At 39.0% G+C, this 19,498-nt stretch overlaps 3 protein-coding genes across 3 annotated transcripts in view; all 3 read left to right on the top strand.

The window, feature by feature from the left end:
• The window catches only part of LOC126623280 (putative hydrolase C777.06c), a 103,808-nt gene extending 96,127 nt beyond the window's left edge, over positions 1 to 7,681 (top strand). The window contains exon 7 of the mRNA XM_050292120.1: positions 3,693 to 7,681. Within this exon, the coding sequence (XP_050148077.1) occupies positions 3,693 to 3,737 (45 nt within the window). The 3' untranslated portion in view covers positions 3,738 to 7,681. The remainder of the gene's footprint in view (positions 1 to 3,692) is intronic.
• LOC126623273 (uncharacterized) lies at positions 452 to 9,271 on the top strand. Its single transcript, XM_050292113.1, has 4 exons — positions 452 to 1,187; positions 1,869 to 2,093; positions 7,651 to 8,031; positions 8,444 to 9,271. Exons 1-4 carry the CDS (start codon positions 609 to 611, stop codon positions 8,903 to 8,905), a joined length of 1,647 nt encoding a protein of 548 aa, XP_050148070.1. The 5' UTR covers positions 452 to 608; the 3' UTR covers positions 8,906 to 9,271.
• Positions 9,272 to 15,846: 6,575 nt separating this feature from the next.
• LOC126623275 (phospholipase A1-Igamma1, chloroplastic-like) lies at positions 15,847 to 18,812 on the top strand. The gene has a single exon (XM_050292115.1). It carries the CDS (start codon positions 17,207 to 17,209, stop codon positions 18,761 to 18,763), a length of 1,557 nt encoding a protein of 518 aa, XP_050148072.1. The 5' UTR covers positions 15,847 to 17,206; the 3' UTR covers positions 18,764 to 18,812.
• The last annotated feature ends 686 nt before the right edge of the window (positions 18,813 to 19,498 follow it).

Below are 19,498 nucleotides of genomic sequence, written 5' to 3'. Positions count from 1 at the left end.
ACTACAACTTAATTGTTTTCATTAAGTCATTAGAAAGGCATAAAATTTAGTGGAAGAATCGGACTCAAGTTGTTGTTTGTGTTTTCATACATTTTTCAAACAAATTTGGAGCTTTGATGTTGGCTAAAATTTAATTGAAATAAAAAAAAAAAAGTTAAATTTGATAAATAATCCCCAATTTAGAGTCCGCAGGTACCTTACTTGGTACCACATGAGGCAACAACGTACTTTAATTCTGAATTAAACGGTACGCCAAAGCAGAGCTGGTGACCCTAAAAAGTAAATCCGTGAAAGTTCACACTTGAATTGGAACTCCAATGGAGAGGATTCGCATCCCACTAACCAATTATTTGTTTTGATAGAAAATTACTGAGAAAAATAAAAAAGATAAAAAAAAAAACCCAAGGGGAGAAAACCAAATGTAATTTGAAAATAAAAGTAAAAGCAAGGAGGACTCAGAAAATTGCTCTCCTCCAAGTTCATAACTTCGTAGTTCTCAGTTGGCGCCTCAGACCAAAAACCCCAAAACCCTCCCATGAAACATTTCAAATCCCCTCCCTTTGTCTGAACCTCCAAAAACCCACCTGAAACCCTCCGCCAACTAATCAATGCCGCCCCCAGCTTCGGCGACGCCGCCGGAGACGGTGCTCCACAACCGCTTCTTAGGGTTCCTCATATGGCAATCCATCCCCTCCACCGTCATCTTCTTCCTCTTCAAAATCCTCTCATCAGCCGTCTCCTCCGCTTCCCCCTCCTCCGCCAAGCCCCCATTCACATTCCCCTTCGCCCCATCGATCTTCGCCCTTTTTACGTTTTTTACCTTCCACCTGTCCCAGCTCCTCTTCTCCTTCGCACTCTCCCTCGTGTCCTCGCCCCACCCCCACCGCCCCGCCTCTCTTCTCCAGCTCGTTCTCGGGCTCGTTCGCTTCCTTTTTGTACCGGGCGGCTCCGATTCGTCGGAGACGGCCGATTCCCGTGCCCGGGCTAAGCTTTCGGTGGGTTTCCTGATGTTTTTGGGCGCGGCGGCGGTGTCGGGGTTTGTTTCGGTGGCGTCGTTGTGTGGGGGGTTTGGCGATGGGGTTTCTGCGATTGGGAGAGTGGGGTTTAGGGGTTTTGTGATGGGTTTGCTTTATGGGCTGTACTATGTGTATAATCGCAGGTGGGTCTTGGAGTTTCCCATTATTCAGGTCAGTTTTTGGCTACCTTTATACAAAGTTTGAATCTTTCTCTGTGTAATTTGATGTTACTTGATGTGTACTGTGTTAGCAAAAGAGAAATGCATTGCTGAAATATGTAGGAGCCTACAAATGAAGGAAACCCCTAGTCAATTGATTGAAAATACAGTTTTTGCTTTTACGCACTAGTGTTCAATCATATTTCGATAGATTATGTTCTACCCTAGACATCTAGGCTGGTTATGGTAGTCAGATGTTTCTGAAATGCAGAGCTCAAAGGTGGTGAAAAGAAAAGAAAAAGAAACTATCGAAGTTTTCCTATAAGTTTTAAATCGTGTCACTAGCGTTGTTGAAGTATGATGAATCCCTGTCTGTCATTGTGTCCTCGGAGCTCTCTGGTTTTTAAATTTATAGTGTGTATGGTGTGAGCAGGGCGTGTGTACGTGTGTGTATAGAATTCTTCTTTTTTGTTTAGGAGATCCGATCACCACGGTGGGTTAATTGTTCATCATAATTCTTGTTATCTTGAATCAGGGTCCTGGCCTAATTCTCTCTACTTCTTTTTTGCTGGTTTGCAATACATTGCTTGTGTAAGAAATTGTTGGCCTTGTTTGGATATTCTCATGTTGCCTTTTGCTTTCTGCTTACACAAATCATGGCTCTGACTCTGACTCTAATTGTTTATGTCAACAGCGTCCTCCTTTTTTCAGCTTCAAAATGGGGCTTCCTTCAGCTATCACACGATCCTTGCAGCTTTCCTTTGTTGCGTACCTGTTTTCAGCTGCACTGCTAGTGTTTCTGCCCCACCACATTCAGAACCAGACTACAACTGGAAAGTTTATTGCCAAGCAGATCAGGTTCTACATTGGGAGTTTCTTAGTGTTTCTCTGCTGGGAACTAAGTCACCATTTACATCGGGTTGGTTCTTTAAACATATTAACATGGTTGTTAATTTTCATTTTTGTTAACACTACTGCATGTTGTTGAAAGAAGCATTGCATTAGCAGATCAACTAAAATACCTTTTTTTTTTTTTTTTTTTTGAGAAGAAACAATTTTATTAAAGAATAGAGAAAAACACAGAAGTGGATAAGAAGTCCACCAACAAATTAGAAAGGAAAATCCTAATAATAGGAATTGGCTACATTAGCCAATTCTAGACCAAGCTCACTTAACTGCTGCTAACAAATCCCACAGTATTTGAGATAGAGAGCAATTATTAAACTCTTTAGTAACCGAAGCCCAAAAAGATGCCCAATATTTAACTCTCCCCCAAAGTACTTCTGCCCCCACTCCAGTATAGTCTTCAAAAATCCTTTTGTTGCGTTCCAGCCATATATTCCAGAAAATTGCCGATACCAGGCAACCCCACAAAGCTTTGGATTTTTTCCCTTTTCCAAGTGCCTTGAAATTGGTGCTTAGTAGCTCAAAACACCCTTTAGGAATGACCCAACTTACTTTAACCTCCTGAAACAGTTTCCACCACAGTTGTATCGAGTAGGAGCAATGAAGAAAGATGTGATTTACACTCTCCTCCTTAGCTTTACATAAACTACACCAATGTGGGGATAAACACATCATAGGGTTTCTCCTTTGAATTTTGTCGCAAGTGTTGAGACTCCCATTGGCCACAAGCCATACAAGTATTTTAACCTTCGGAGGAACTTTTGATTTCCAAATCTGAGAGTAGGGTGGATAATAGTGCACAATCCCATTGTTGCTCAGTAATGACCGATAGGATTTGCATGTGAACAAACCTGAAGTTTCTAGGTTCCACCTTCTGTTATCCATTTTTGATGGAGACAAGCGAACCACTTCCACTTTCTGTAATAAGCTGGCCGCCTCTTCTATCTCCATCTCATTCAGATTTCTCCTAAAATCAAAGTTCCAACTCAAGGAACTTGACGAAGCTTCCACAAAGCTAGATATGTTATGATTATGCTTCCTCGATAATAAGAATAATCTGGGGAATTGCTCCTTCAGCGGTCCCCCTACTAACCACCCATCCTCCCAAAACCTAACCCTCTCTCCATTGCCCACCTCAAACTTGCAACAACTAAGAAACTGATGAGCACCACTCGAAATGTCTTTCCATGGGCTACGACTTGAAACCCTCCTTGGAGGAAGTACATTCCATCCATTAACTTGTAGCCCATACTTGCTTCTTATCACCTTGTCCCATAAGGAATGAGACTCCCTTGGGAATCTCCACAACCACTTAGCCAATAGTGCTTCGTTCTGATTCCTCAAATTCCCCACCCCTAGACCTCCTTCCTCCTTGTTTTTAGTAACTAACTCCCATTTGACCAAATGGGTTTTCTTACCTTCCTCCACGCCTTCCCAGAGAAACCCTTTCATTAATTTTTGTAGACGTCTTCTTACCCCACAGGGAATTTTGAACAATGACATATAGTAAATCGGCAAGCTTCCCAAGACTGATTGAATTAGAGTTAATCTACCTCCTCTGGATAGGAAAGCCTTCTTCCAACTTTGAAGTCTTCTTTCCATTGTTTCTACCACTGGATCCCAAAACCTTATAGCTTTTGGCCTTCCCCCAAGGTGAAGTCCCAGATACTTTATAGGCCAACATCCTACCTCGCAACCCCAAGAATCTGCCATCCTGTTTAATTTCTCACTTTCTGAATTTATTCCTGCCAAAAAGCACTTCGCTTTGTTGATTTTCAGTCCTGTGACCGAACAGAATAAGTTGAGCACTTGTAATAGGTTGTTCCAAACTTCCTCATCTTCCGTCAAAAAGAATATGGTGTCGTCTGCTAATTGAAGATGAGAGATCTCCACCTTTTCTTGCCTGATACACAAACCTTTGATGAGATCATTTTCTTGAGCCTTCTCTATTAACCTGCTCAAAACATCGACTACTAAGGTGAAGAGAAAGGGTGATAGTGGGTCACCTTGTCTTAGTCCTCTTGAAGCTTGAAATTTTCCCCTGGGCCTCCCATTGATCAAAACAGAAAAATTTGCAGAGCATAAACATCCTTGCATCCATTTCCTCCATCTATTGCCAAAACCTTTTCTTTGTAGTACTTCTTCCAGAAATCTCCATTCAACATGATCATACGCTTTTTCAAAGTCGATCTTGAGCACCAATCCCTTCTCTTTTTTCTGCCTTATCTCTTCTACCACTTCATTTGCAATGAGGACTGCATCCAAAATTTGTCAATCCTTAACAAACGCCCCCTGATGTGGGGAGACAGTGGTAACCAAAACCTCCTTCAATCTTGAAGCCAGTGTTTTCGCTATGATTTTATACAATCCAGTTACTAAGCTGATGGGCCTATAGTCCGTCACCTTCAAAGAATCTGACTTCTTTGGGATTAGGCAAATGAATGTTTCGTTCGTCACTGCATTTATTATCCCTTTCTCAAAGAATTCCTCCATGATCTTCATTATATCTTCCTTCAAAATATCCCAGCAATGTTGGAACATTTGCATAGAGAAGCCATCTGGTCCTGGTGACTTGTCCTTTCCACAATCGAAAACTGCTCTTTGAACTTCTGCTTCCTCAAAAGGCCTCTCAAGCCAAATTGCCTCAAGGGCGCTTATTGGGGCCCAATTTATACCTTCTAAACCACAACATGCCTCGTCGTTACTGCTAAATAAGGATTTGAAAAAATTTACAATATGCTCTTCAATCTCCTTTGCATCCTCTATTAATCCCCCTCCAATCGGCTCCAACCTTTCAATATAGTTTCTCTTCCTTCTTCCATTTGCAACTCGATGGAAGAATCTTGTATTACCGTCCCCTTCCTTTGCCCATTCCACTTTGCTTCTCTGCCTCCATTTCACTTCTTCTTTAAAAGCCAAGTCTCCCACCAGGTTTTGGAGTTCTTCCCTTTTACTTCTAGCTTCAAAATCTAAGCCTTCCGTCCCCTCTCTCTTATCCAACTCCTCTATGTTTGCTTCCGCTTCTTTCAAGACTTTTTCGATTTCGCCGAAACTCTCCTTACTCCAGCTTTGCACCTTTTTTTCATGGCTTTTAACTTGATCATAAATTTATAACCCTCCCACCCCTCCACTTGCTCCGATTGCCACCATTCCTTGAATTTGTTCCTGAATTCTGGATCTTGGAGCCACATGTTTTCAAATCTGAAAGGACATGGCCCCCATTTCACTTTGTTGGTGTCTAGCTGGATTGGACAATGATCGGAAATGACCCTTGCCAAGGCCGTTTGTCTAGCCTCAGGAAAGATATCTTCGCAACCTGTAGAGCATAAAAATCTGTCTAATCTTCGACACACAGGTTCTTCTCTGAGATTTGACCAAGTGAACTGTGCATTGAGTAGATCCAAATCCTTGAGTTCTGTCTCTCGAATGAAATCATTAAAATTCCTCATGCTTTTGGTCAGCCTCCCCCCGTTTGATTTCTCATTTATAAATCTAACCACGTTAAAATCTCCTCCTATACACCATCTTGTTCCACACATACCATAAAGTCCCGCCAATTCTTCCCAAAACTCCCTCCGCTCTCTATTTTTACATGGACCATAGACTCCGGATAGCCACCACTCCATCCCATTGGGAGCCTTAATTTTTATTGATGCAGAGAAAACACCGACCAAAGATTCGGTTACAGAAATGTGTTTTGTGTTCCAAATTACAGCTATGCCCCCTGAGCTTCCTTGAGCAGGGACAAAAATCCACTCTTTATATCTGCTTCCCCACACGCTAGCCACAAGACTTCTATCAATCACTGATTTCTTAGTTTCTTGTAGTATGATGATGTCCGGCTGTAACCGTTGGAATTGTTTTTTCAATGTTAGCCTCTTCCGTGTACTTCCCAATCCTCTAACATTCCAACTAATTATCTTCATTAACACTACTAGTGCCCCTGTGAAGTTTGTTTTCTCCCTTACAACCACCCTCTCCCTTGCCTCTTCTGACTTTCCCATTCTTCGTTTCTTGGAATAGAGACCTTTTCAACGGAAACAAGGAGACCTTCATTTTAGACAAAAATTTGGAACTTAGATGTTTGGCCTCACGATTGGCTGATGCTCCTGCCAATTTTTTCCTTCTACTGTACTTTAATAATTTCTTGTTTTTTCCTATTTCCTCAGTAACAGACTGCTCCTCGTGATTGGTTGCCTCCTCCAACTTTGTCACTGCTTCCAAATTTGAATCAATGAAGAGGTTGTGGAGGTCCTCACAGGATAATTCAAAATCGTCAGATATTTCTTTTTCCTCTTGAGAGTAAGCATCCTCCTCCCCATCAGCGACAGAAGATTGAGCGAAGAAATCTTCGTCGTCACTGTCTAACAATTGAACCGAATCCATGCCAAAATCCTCCAACCTTCTCCACCATTGATTTGCTGAATTCTTCTCACTCGACCCGCCCGGTGATCGGACAATGTTATCATCGGCCTCACACTCCAGGTCTTCCTCTGATTCACTAGCTGAATCGGTGAATGTGAGGTTAGAAGACAAGGCTTCCATCGGAATAGGCCATTCTAGATGATTCTGACAAGAGCCAAAATCATGTGGTAGAAGAAGCTTTAGCCTCTTTCCGCCCCTGTCGTGTTGTCCAAATCTCCCAAAGAAACTCGAACTTATGCTCCAGGAAGGTCTGATTGGAGCGGCTGCTGCGTAGAACTCCATGGCCCGAAGTTGTTGGGGATCGCCCAAAGCCATATACTGTGGCGCAGTATTCCTTATAGTTGGCAGCCTTAGATCCGCAAGCGGGTTCGAAAACGTTAAAGACTTACACAGAAAGACCATTTCGGATTGATGATGAGATCTCAGCCCGTGAGTAGTTAGGGTGATTGGGCCACCGCCAGACCCATTCCAATGTAGGTCGAAGCCCACCGAATTACCATTTATAATTGTAAATAAATGTTTGGCAGCCATACCCACTTCTTTTCATCAATAGTACATATGAACTTATCTTTATGATTATTTGAATTAGTGCCTGGTATGTGGAACTTTGTGAATGTTTTGTAACCCCTTCAAGTGCTCTTCATTGGTTCCCCTCCCCGTACAGTTATAAGAGTGAATGTAACATAGAAGTAACAGAAGTCATGAGTGGAATAAACTAGAGCCTCATGCAGCGTAGACCTGCTCAATGATGCAGAATATTTTTTCCAAATGTTAGAACCAGTCGCAGAAGCTTCGTATACAATTTATACCTAATAGCTAGATTGAGTATTTATTGCTAGTAGCATTTGATGGAATTTAATACAACTTAGCTACTTTTTCTTTTTCTTTTTTTTGGATGTGAACTTAACTGCTTAATGACACTAGAAAACTTACAACTTGGTCATATACCATGCTATATGGCATACTTATAAACCACACAGTTTGATCTCTTGTTAAAGAATCTGAACACTTGGTGCTATTTGTTTGCTATAACAAATTTCTGGATCAATTGAGTCAGTTTTCATGTTCATATTCTATGCCCCTTCCTTTTATAGTTAACCATCTAATTTGAAATCTGTATTGTTTGAAATTGTGTTGTAATGTAGGTGCTTCACACAAAGAGATTCGTATTTGCGCCACCTAAAGGATCAGCAGCAGCAGAAACAAATCCAAGTGAGATTCTCCTTGCAGCTCTGGAGGAGAGCAGTCCTAATTCTCTTCTTCAGTATCTTGCATATCTTGATCTCTGTATGGTATGCGAGAATAATGTGGATGCTTGGAGAAGAGCTGCATTTTTTGAGGAAACTGGTGAAACGTACAAAAGAGTTATATCTGTATGCTTGCGGCCTCTGGAGCAGCTTGCATCAAAGCTAGGTGAAGGCTTGGAAAGTTCCATTGAAAACGGCTCCCAAATATCCAAGCAGTTACTGTCCCCAACTGACAACCGACTAGACTCAAAATACTCTGAAGCTTTGAATAACTTCCAGGTAAACAGATCAATTCGTAACCATACTCGTGGATATATCTTACCAGTCTGTGTGTGTCTTACTACTTCGTTTAGACGAACTGTGAACTAACATATCATCTATGGAGTAATAACTAATAACTTTACACATCTTTTATGACAAGACATTACACGAGTGAATGCTGAGCTTCACAATCTACTTGTTGATATGTTGGCTGAATAAATATTCTGGTTCTCGGAGGGCTGAAATTTTGGAGGATTGAATAATATTAATCTGCCATTCTCCACTAGTACTTCTATATGAAATTCTAACAATTCATTTTAGTATTGTTCTCTGGTTATGGACCAGGGCAATAGCTCTTAGATTGATACAGTGGACTTTGTCGCCTAAAAAGCCTAATATATATATATATATATATTTTTTTTTAATGCAGCTATATGCATGGTGTGCGTGGACAGCTGCGTCACTGACTGCATGCTCACACAAAGAGGACAGATATGGGGTTGCCCAGATCTCTGGTAGTAATGCTGCTGTAATGTCCACACTGATTTCTTGCCTTCTTGCGGTTGAAACATACATGGGGAAGAAGACCACTTTGCAGTCTGCTAATCAGTTCATGGGGTCAACTGGTTTTAAATTGAGAAACTCGAGCATGGCTAATACTGGCACGAGTAAAAAGAGAGCCGGCCCGCTTCATTCAAAAGCATATGCTGTTGCTGATGTTCTGAGGAACTCGATCTACCAGATTGTGTCTGCTTTCCATGATCAGATGGCAAGCAGTGCTAAAAAGGGCTTTCTTGAGAAGGATTGGATCGTTAACAGCAAGCCTCCTTTCGGACCACGGGAACTTCTTGTGCAGAAACTGCGTCTATTCCTTGACTTCCGAGCCAGCTAAGTTCTTGTTAAGTTTTCTGGGATTCAAGCCTCTTCCTTTAATCATTGGACTTGCTTGCGGCATGCATACAAAGAGCTGGTTTTGTTTCTTAACCCTAAAAAAGACTGGTGGATGGGATGAGCTGAAGGACATAATCCCCATTTATTACAAAGAAATATCATATTTGGATCCTATAAATTAAGTTGTATGGTTGAGAGGAAGCACTTGCATCGACTGTTTTACCGAAATCAAAAGTTTCCGGTTTACTTCGTGTTGCCGCGTATTAAACTCTGCTAGTTGGATTAAATTGGATTAAGTTGGTAGGAAATCAAAAATATTTCCCCTGTTTACTTAGTTCTGCTTAATATACAGTGCAAGTTGGATTAAGTTTGGTTAAGAAATTAGGGTATGGCCTGGATCAAATTAGTCATGCTTTACTCAAACTATTGCTAACATGTCAACTAAAATTTTTGTATTTCCGGTCCTCTTTGCTGGGATGATGATTACAGCAAATAAAAAGTTGGCAAAAAGAAACGACTTTTTGCTTTCTTATTTTGTTTTATTGTTTATTTTTTTAGTACATCGATATTTTTATATTAAAAGGAAAGAAAGTTCGGCTAACTCATACAATGAGCAGCCTAATTTGGTATCGAATTCATCATTCACAAGATTCAAATCTAAGACATCTTACTACCAAGTGAAGAAGAATACTACTAGATCATAGTACTAAGTCACTTTTATTTTGTTTGTTTGGCTTAATTATTAGTAGCAAGTTCAATAGCAGTAACTAAAGCCATCTCCAGCCGATGGCTCATTTTAGTTCACTGGTCTTCAAAGAAATTAATATTTTAATGAACAATGCATGTCTATATTTGCTTCCATCTCCAACCAAGGGCCATATGGCTCGTTTTAGCCTTGTCACAAAAAACCGTCTCCAACTGAGGGTCAAAGGACCAAACATAATTTATTATTTAAATTTAATGTTATTTAATGTTGTTTCATATTGTTTAATGTTGTTTCATGTTACTTAATTTAATTTAAGTTTGTATAATGGCTTAGGGAAGTTATAGAAAAAAAAATAGAATTAAAAAAAAACAATTTTAAAAATTTTTGTAAAAAATAAAAAAAAAATATATATATATTAACAATAATGGCTAGCTAACATCAGCTAGCTATTGGATTAAAAAATTTGTTTAAAAATTCATGTCGGATATAATTGACAGGATTAATAACAATGATGTCGGTTATATTCGACAACAATTCTTAAATTTCTGACTAGCTTGGGGCTGGCTAGCTGGCCAAATTGGGCCAGCCCTTTGGCCCTTTCAAATTCCGTGAGGCCCACAAACCTTTTGGCCTAGCCCTTGGTTGGAGACAGTTTTCGAGTTATTTTTTGTCCTTTGGACCCTTCAGTTCCAGATGACCTAACAATTGGGTCCACGAGTTTACAAATTTATATTCATCAAATTAGTTTTATTTTTAGAGTAAATTGTAGCAATGGTCGCTCAACTTTAATCAAATTGGAGCAATGATCCCTCAACTAAAAATTCATTACCATTGGTCCATGAACTCATCAAAATGTGTAGCTATGGTCCTTTTGGTCAACTCCATCAAAATTTTGTTAAAATGAGTTATGTTGGAATGATCATTGCTACACTTGGGGTCCCTTAACTCATCCAAACGTGTAGCTATGGTCCTTTTTGTTAATTTCGTTAGAATTTTGTCAAAATGAGTTATGTTGGAATGACCATTGCTACAATTGAGTTAAAGTTGAGGGATCATTACTCCAATTGAATTAAAGTTGAGGGATAATTTCTCTAGTTAGATTAAAGTTGAGGGACAAACGGTAATGAATTTTTAGTTGAGGGACCATAGCTGCACGTTTTGATGAGTTGAGGGACCAATGGTAATAAATTTTTAATTGAGAGAATATTGCTCCAATTGAGTTGAAGTTAAGAGACCATTACTACAATTTACTCTATTTTTTAAAGATTCAAATTAGTGTTTATGTATTTAAACTCCAAAAAAAATTAATAGTGGAATAAATACGAGGTAGAAGAGTGCGTCATGACTTTATACTGGTACAAGAACAATTTCTATTTTTGTTATTTGGGATTAGTCATATGATAGATCATTGCTAGTGAATCTCATAACGGTGATCAATGAGAGGTTGAAATGCTTCTGTAAACCTTCTCGATCTCCACAAGAATGAAGTAACGTGGCGAATCTAATAGATCATAGCTAGATATCAAACTCATCATCTTTATATGAGATAATGAGAGCTTAACTTGGCACTTCCATTTTAAAGTTAAAAAAGATATCATTAAATTGTAATTGTAGCGATTTATTTACGACGAGCTATAGGTGAACATAAATACTACATGTAACGTCATAGCTGTCTCTAGTCATCTATTGCTACAAACTTAGACTTTTTGTGGATGAGGCTTTTTGTAAATCAACTTTTGATTCCTAAATTAAATTATTGGTAACATTTTATCCTCTTGATGATTATAAAATTGCACTTACATTTTTTATTATGAATGACTATAAAATTACACTTAACAAACCACAAGCAACATATGATTTTAGAATTCGCGGGCATGTGCTTCGGATTCTAAACTCCTCGATCTCTTAAACTATTGTAACAGTTTCAAAATTTTCATCTCCTTAATAATAATAATCAATAAAAAAATGTATGATTTTAGAATCGACATGTTTTTTTATTGATAAATAATCTAGACAAGAACATCTCAAGTCGATTCTTATGAACAAAACTATGTAAACAAGGACGATTATCAAAATTAAAATGACTAAACCTAAAGATTATAGTTCGCTAAACTATCTGTCGTAAAATTAGAATTGGGGTTTTTGAACTTTAATTAGATTGGATTGGTTTTAGTCCCTTAATATGTACTTAATTTAAATTCATATTATATTTTTGTTTTAATGTTTAATAGATATCTTATTTAATGTCATTATGTAATGACCCGTCCCCAATTATTATGAATTTTATAATTTTAAAATGCAAAATTTCAAAAATGCTCTTTGAGGCAAATACGTTGACTTTTGTTGACCCTCTTGTTGTGTCATGTAAGACTCATTTTCTTGGCATATTCTCGTAGTTCACGTCGCGCAAATGAATTTGAATTCAAAGCTAAATTGAAGCTTCTACAAAATTTTAAACACAAGGGTGTTTTTGTAATTTCATATACCCTTGAACCACTCAGGAGCTGCCACGTGACATATTTCTCCCCCAATTTCTGGAGGGTTCCATTTTGGCCCGTGATCCATATTCCCTGCCTATTTCTTCTTTCTGTCACTTAACACGCACACATACATCCCATCTTTCTCCCTCTTGGCCGACATAGTCACTTCACCATCTTCCCTCTCATCTTCCTTTCTTTACCGTGCTTTCCCCATCACTCCATCAGACACACCATCGACCAACCATCGTCCTAGGTCCTAAAATAGCAAAGATTCCCTTCTTCATCACCTTACACGGCACAGTTACTGTGCATCCATCTCTGATGACGTATCGTCATCTCCGATGAAGGTGAGTTTCGAAACTCCTTCGATCTTCCTTCCCCGTAATCTGTGTTACTTGGTTAGTGATTAAAAATGACTTTGATGAAGGTTTTAACTCGAAAATCAACTCGGGAAGCATTTTCCAGAAATCTGGAAATTCAAAACCGTGACTGTTTGGCCGTATTCTAGACGCTTTTCCTGCCAAAGCACAGCTAGTTAGCCATCGAGAAAGGTATCAATCTCTTCATCTCATTGAGAACTATGATTTACATTTTTGAATCACTTGATTTCGTTGAGTATTGATAAAGTTATGGATGTTGAAAGGCTGCCCAGAAATTCCGGCGAGTCACTAGTTTTCCCGCGGACAGCTGTCTTTCAGGCCATTTTCCGGCCACCTCCGGCCACCATTTGGACTCCAAGCAGGTATAATCTTGTTTTACACTTCTTTAGCTTCGTGTCGGTGTATTATAAGTCGAATTTGGTTGAGAAACAAGTCAGATATAGAGTTCTAAAATTGCCCTGAAAATAAGCAAAATCCGACCGTTGGATCATCATCAAACTTTAATAATATTTGGGGACCATATGAACTTACGGATTGAGAATACGACGGATTTTCTCAAATTGGATTTGTAAATTCATAAAATAAAACGTTAACTGACACTTGAATTTGTAATTGACGGAGATCTAACTGTTGGATCGTAATAAAACTTTAGGATGTTGTTCTAGAAGCATAATGTGGATCTTTGGAAGTTACGGATAGGAAATCCGAGGAGCAGATCTTCCGAATCAAGTTATGTAGAGTTGTGGACTCTACCGTTGATCTCTGACCGACGGTTGACTTTTGGGATCTATGAGTTTCAAATCATTCTAGAATGTCCCTGGGGGATGTGTTTTATGTAAATTACGTGTTCTATCAGTAAGAATTTTGAGACATGATTTGATAATTGTTCTAAGCGACGATCATTTGAGACATCTCGATATTCGTGCTAAGGAGTGTAGCGCGGACATCAGGTGAGTGGGCTTTGGGTTTTTAATATATGTATATATGCATTACGTTTTTCCCAGAAAAATTGATTTAAATGATTTTGCGTTTTAGATGCCATGTCAAATGGTTTATATTTTAGAATATGCATTAGTAGTTATGTATGTTAGTATTGGACGCTACAGACGCTCAGGTAAGTTTCAGGTGAGTATATGTGTTATTGATTGTGAGTTACGTTATGATGGTTATACATAAATGCATTTAAAGCTCATTAACCTGCACCTCGGTGTTAGTGCTCCCGCCTGTGGCCAGGGCACAGTCCTTCACGTGATGTTCACCTCCCGCACCGCACGCTCACATTGGATCCAAGTTTGGTGCACAACTCTGTCGTACAGACCACAATAGGTGGTTCCGACTTGTAGCTGACCTGCGATTTATCGCACAACCTTCACGTGATCGTAGCGTTTGAGCATACTTATTACACCTAGCCATGTCGTACAGACCACATTATGTGGTTCCGACTCGTGTGTAGGCATACTTGATGAACTATAGGTTCAGTTGTACATGCTACAATAGGTGGATCCGGATGACATATCATTTTTCATTGATTTACTTCACCTGGTTTACTTATTCATTATGCAGAGATATTTGACATGGCATACATGTGGATTTTGGTATTTCGAGTATGGTTTCAACATATGTAAGTATTTTATTTTTCTGGAAAATTATACGGGTTTTACAGCGAGGGTTTATTACTTTTGGAAAGAGAAATGGTTTTGAAAAGCTTTGTTTTTGCCAACTCACATTTTCTGTTTTGCGCTCCTTCAGGTTTTAGCTGCTGGAAATTCGTATCGATGAGGATTCTTGGCGAATGTCAGTATAAGTGACTACCTCTGAGGGTATGATCTTTACCCACACTACTGTACTTTACTACATGTGAAGTGGGTGCATACTCGCTCACCAGCGCTGTAACACCCCGCCCCGAAAATATTTATTTTCGGCAATAATTATTGGTAATAGGCCCAAAAATTCAAACTCTCGTCTATTTAGCTGCCAATCTTCACGACACTTTAATTAAGTTCCTTAATTTCACACGTTCTATAACCTTAATTCTCTTAACAAAGCATAATACAATTTATTTATCAATTTACTACCTTTACTGCACTTAAATAAATTTACGATCTAAGAATAATTCTCAACTAAAATAAAATTCTCGATTATTTAAGGCTGCATCTAACACTGTTAGACTGCCTACGTACCATTGAGCGGGATCAAGCTTCTCGTAGTTCACATACAATTCCCAATTCACTAACTTTAACATCTCAGTGACCAATAATCACAAATTCAGTCCAAACATTTTCATCACACCATGTGAACATAAATTATGGATTCAAAACATCAAAATTAGCATGAAAAATGGCAGAGTCGGCCCACTGGCCAGGCGCCACCACACACGCTGCCGCGACTCGTCGGAAAAATCAACTTTTTCCAAAAATTTTCAAATTTTACAGTTAAGTAGATCTTAATGAGTAGAACAACTTTCATACCTATGGCCAAAGCCAATTTGGCCGAGAACACCTCAAATTGCCCACGACCCGTCGAAACCCTTATTTTTGGGCATTCTTGATTCGGCTCCAAAACAACTCCAACGCCCTAACCAAATCATGGGCTTTGTTCCTGGGTTTAGGGAGAGTGTTTTGGTGGTGGAAATGGGAGGAGTTAGTTTTAGATTGTGGCGAATTGAAGCCCAACCCGTGCACCATTCCGTTTGGTTTTCACCCAAAATTCACCCAATTTTCCTACATTTTCGAATGAAAATGGAAGTGAGATCGATGGTTCTCGAGGTAAGGATCATTTTGACACCAACCTTGTCATTAACGGTGACCGGAGTTGGGAGATTACGCCGGATCGGGTCACGGGTTGGGGAAAACCCAATTTTCCCATCTTTCTCCCTTTCTCTCCTTTCCCTCCCGGTCTTCTCCCTCATTGGTCCCCCTTCCCTCCTTATTCCTCCTCACCTTTTAATCCCAGACATCCACGTGGCTGATCAAATTTCTCCAAAAATCTGGAGCCTTCCAAATTAATGACCAATTTACCATTTTGTTCCTAACTTTAAACGTTAATAACTCTTTCGTTATAACTCCGTTTCACGAACGTTTTGCGCCCACGTGTTCGTGAGGTCGAGCTTTATTCTCAAATATAAATTGTGACCTAAAAAGGTCGATGGATTATAAATAATTAATTTCCAACTTCAAACTTCATAACTAGTTTAATTTAAAACTAGATTCAAATAAATTAATATAATTTCTCAATGAATAACATAAAATCTCGATAACACTTTACGTAACTTATAATAATTTTCGGAAACAAAACTTTAAAATTTCCCAATTCTATTTCCATAATCATAAATCGATTTATTTTTTATTTTCCCCACATATTCATAATTATGAATAACTATTTCATATATTTAAAAATTTCAAGTTATTACAAGCGCACTCTGGTATTTAAGCACTTTTAGGTTTAAATTACTCACATTTTCCATATAACTGCACTTTATGACTTCGTCACCTTCTAGGTGTCGGCCATCATACCTCGATTCGGAGTCCTAATGGACATTCCGAGTCAGGGTGTGTCACATTACATTAAAATTTAAAATTATTATTATATACATTTTAATTCATTAATTTTATTTAACTTCCTCTAATTAGTGTACCTAAACGTACGTATCATAATATATTTTACCAAATTAGTGTACTGAAATGTCCGTACCTAAATATATTGTAGTGAATTAGTGGTACATAAGAAAATATGCAAAAACATAACTGTACCAAAAATTTCGTATCTAAATAAATGATACTAACTAGTGTACCGAAATAATGGTACCTAAATATATTATACTAAACTAGTGTAACGAAATGTCCGTGTCTAAACTTATTATACTAACCTAGTGTACCAAAATGCTTGTACCTAAATATATTGTAATGAATTAGTGGCACATAAGAAAATATGCAAAAGCATAAGTATACCGAAAAATACTTATTATAGTGAGAATTAAAATTTATAATATTTTCATGCAATTTAATTTATGAACATCATAAAATTATAAATAAAAAAGAGAGATATTAAATAGAGTCTAAGACTAAAATCTAATTTTAATCTTATATAAGATATTTTTCTAGACTTCATCTTACTTAAATGATTAAAATCTAGTTTTCTAATTACAATTCCCGTTTTATAACAAAAAATTCGCGTTTATAGGAAGTGCAAGGAAGAAGTGTGAAAACAGAGAACTGATTCCACCACTACGTGTTGAAAGTCCACTAAGGTCATTACGTACTTCTTCTTCCCCAAGACTAATCGTTGTCCCTAAATTAGAAGTTGACATGATCTACCTATTTATTTCCCTCGTTGTTTCAAACAATTACCAAATGCCACACTGCATCATTTGGGGAGTGGCAGTCTGGATAATTTCTCCTTGAGCAAGGTTAACCTTGAAGAGGTTTGGAGATTTGGGTTTCCCTGCATGTGAACTTGTCTCCATCAACAAGAACAAGTCTAAATAAAATACAAATGGTCAATCAAACACTGCATAATTCCATGTTTTAGTCTTTGTCTCACGCGTGACACATTAATTTTTTCTTGTATATAATTCATCCCTCGATCCCTCGATCCCTCATATTCTAATTTCCAATTACTCCAATATTCTGAGCTCTCTTTTCAACTCGTCGGAGTTTATAGCTTCAGCGGTTGAACACTCCTCGGAGTTCGACCCCTATTTCCAGCCGTTTGTTTAGAAATTTGAGCAGGAGGCAACCATGGCGCTATTGTACACCCATCTTCCGGCCACTCAAGCCGCTGCCCATGGAACCCGGTTTTCCCTAATCCAAGCTAGCCATCATCAAGAAGCTGTTCTTGATCATCCCCATCAAACCAGGACATCAAACAAAGCCAACCGTCTAGCTGAATCCCTAGCCAACCTCCTTCACCTCGACATAGATACTCCTCAAAGAACCAACATTCACCCTGCTAATTGGAATATGATCACAGAAGAGAACCATTCAACTCCTACTACTTCTCCGAAAGACATCATATCCGAAAAATGGCGCGAAATCCACGGGTCAAATGATTGGGAGGGTCTTTTGGACCCTCTCCACCCTTGGCTGAGAAGAGAGATTGTCAAATATGGTGAGTTTGCACAAGCAACGTATGACGCTTTCGATTTCGATTCCTTCTCCGAGTACTGCGGGAGCTGCAGGTACAACAAAAGCAAGCTCTTTGATGTGTTGGGTTTAGACAAAAATGGCTACAATGTTAGCAAGTACATTTATGCAATGTCACACATCGACATGCCGCAGTGGCTGGAGAGGTCACACTTGGCTGACACATGGAGCAAGCATTCCAACTGGATGGGGTATGTTGCCGTGAGCGATGATGAGGAGACTAGGAGGATTGGGAGGAGGGACATAGTGGTGGCGTGGCGGGGGACCGTGGTGCCATCGGAGTGGTATGAGGATATGCAAAGGAAATTGGAGCCAATTGGAGGTGGAGATGCCAAAGTGGAACATGGGTTCCATGGGATTTACACTGCCAAGAGTGACACCACAAGGTACAACAGGTCTAGTGCATCAGAGCAAGTCATGAAAGAAGTGACTAGGCTTGTGGAGTTGTACCAAGCAAAAGGTGAAGAAGTGAGCCTTACAATCACAGGGCATAGCTTGGGAGGTGCATTGGCTTTGCTCAATGCCTACGAAGCTGCCGAAAAACTCCCTGGCCTTCCGATAAGCGTAATTTCCTTTGGCGCCCCCAGGGTTGGAAACATTGCCTTCAAGGAAGAGCTACACCAAATGGGAGTCAATACATTGAGGGTTGTGGTTAAACAAGACATGGTTCCGAAAATGCCGGGGCTTGTTTTGAATGAGAGTCTTAAGAAGTTTGATGACATTACGGGCACATTGGATTGGGTTTACACACATGTTGGGGCTGAATTGAAGCTCGAAGTTGGTTTTTCGCCTTATCTCAAGCGTGGCGGGTTCAATCTGCAAGGGTTTCATAGCCTCGAGACCTACCTCCATCTTGTGGATGGGTTTTTTAGTACAGACACTACTTTTAGGTCAAATGCTAGGAGGGATATTGCCTTGGTGAACAAGGGATGTGACATGTTGGTGGATGATCTTAGAATTCCGCAATGCTGGTACCAATTGCCACACAAGGGGTTAGTAAGAAACGCTCATGGGAGATGGGTTAAACCGAAACGAGACCCTGAAGACATACCTTCACCTACAAGAGAAGCACAAGCGCAAGCTCATGCTCTTCAATTAGAGATGATGCAACCATCATCAGATTATATACTTGAATCTTTATGTAGTGCTTAATTAACATGTAAATTTTGACAGTTGATTAAGAACTTGAATGTTTGGCCTACTTGTTTACCTTGTTTTTTAAGCATTCTCCAAAACTGCTTCGATTCCTTGACTTTCGAGCCAGCTAAGTTCTTATTAATTTTGCTGGGATTCAAGCCTCATCCTTCAGTCGTTGGACGGACTTGCAGCATGCATACAAAGAGCTGGTTTTGTTTCTTAACCCTAATAATGACTGGTGGATGGGATGAGCCGAAGGACATACTCCCTATTTATTACAAAGAAATATCAAATTTCGATCCTATAAATTAAGTTGTATGGTTGATTGGAAGCACTTGCATGGACTATTATACCGAAATAAAAAATTTCCGGTATACTTTTGTGTTATCGCCTATTAAACTCTACTAGTTGGATTAAATTGGATTAAGTTGGTCGGAAATAAAAAATATTTCTACTTTGTTCTTATTGCTTGTTATACACTGGTAGTTGGATTAAGTATGATCGGGAAATTAGGGTATGGCCTGGATCAAATTTGTAATGCTTTACTAATTTACTGTCAATTTATTTTTTGGCCAAATCGCTTTTTGCTTTCTTGTTTTATTCGTTTGGCTATACATTTGTAAACCATAGCGAGAAACACTTAAAAAATCAAACTATAGAAAAAAAAAGGGATCTCGCAAATTAACTTTTATTGCTGGCTGCAATAACAGAAACTAACAATTAGGTCCATGAGTTTTCAAATTTATTTCT

The sequence above is a fragment of the Malus sylvestris genome, chromosome 5 (assembly GCF_916048215.2).
Source record: "Malus sylvestris chromosome 5, drMalSylv7.2, whole genome shotgun sequence".
NCBI classification, from domain to species: domain Eukaryota; kingdom Viridiplantae; phylum Streptophyta; class Magnoliopsida; order Rosales; family Rosaceae; genus Malus; species Malus sylvestris.
This window is presented reverse-complemented; position numbering and strand designations above follow the sequence as displayed.

Excerpts from the sequence above, each read along its gene's own strand:
- LOC126623273 (XM_050292113.1), top strand. The coding sequence starts at position 609 with ATGCCGCCCCCAGCTTCGGCGACGCCGCCGGAGACGGTGCTCCACAAC. Across the intron at positions 2,094-7,650 it reads TAAGTCACCATTTACATCGG|GTGCTTCACACAAAGAGATT; the intron begins GTTGGTTCTTTA and ends GTTGTAATGTAG. Across the intron at positions 8,032-8,443 it reads AAGCTTTGAATAACTTCCAG|CTATATGCATGGTGTGCGTG; the intron begins GTAAACAGATCA and ends TTTTTAATGCAG.
- LOC126623275 (XM_050292115.1), top strand. The coding sequence starts at position 17,207 with ATGGCGCTATTGTACACCCATCTTCCGGCCACTCAAGCCGCTGCCCAT.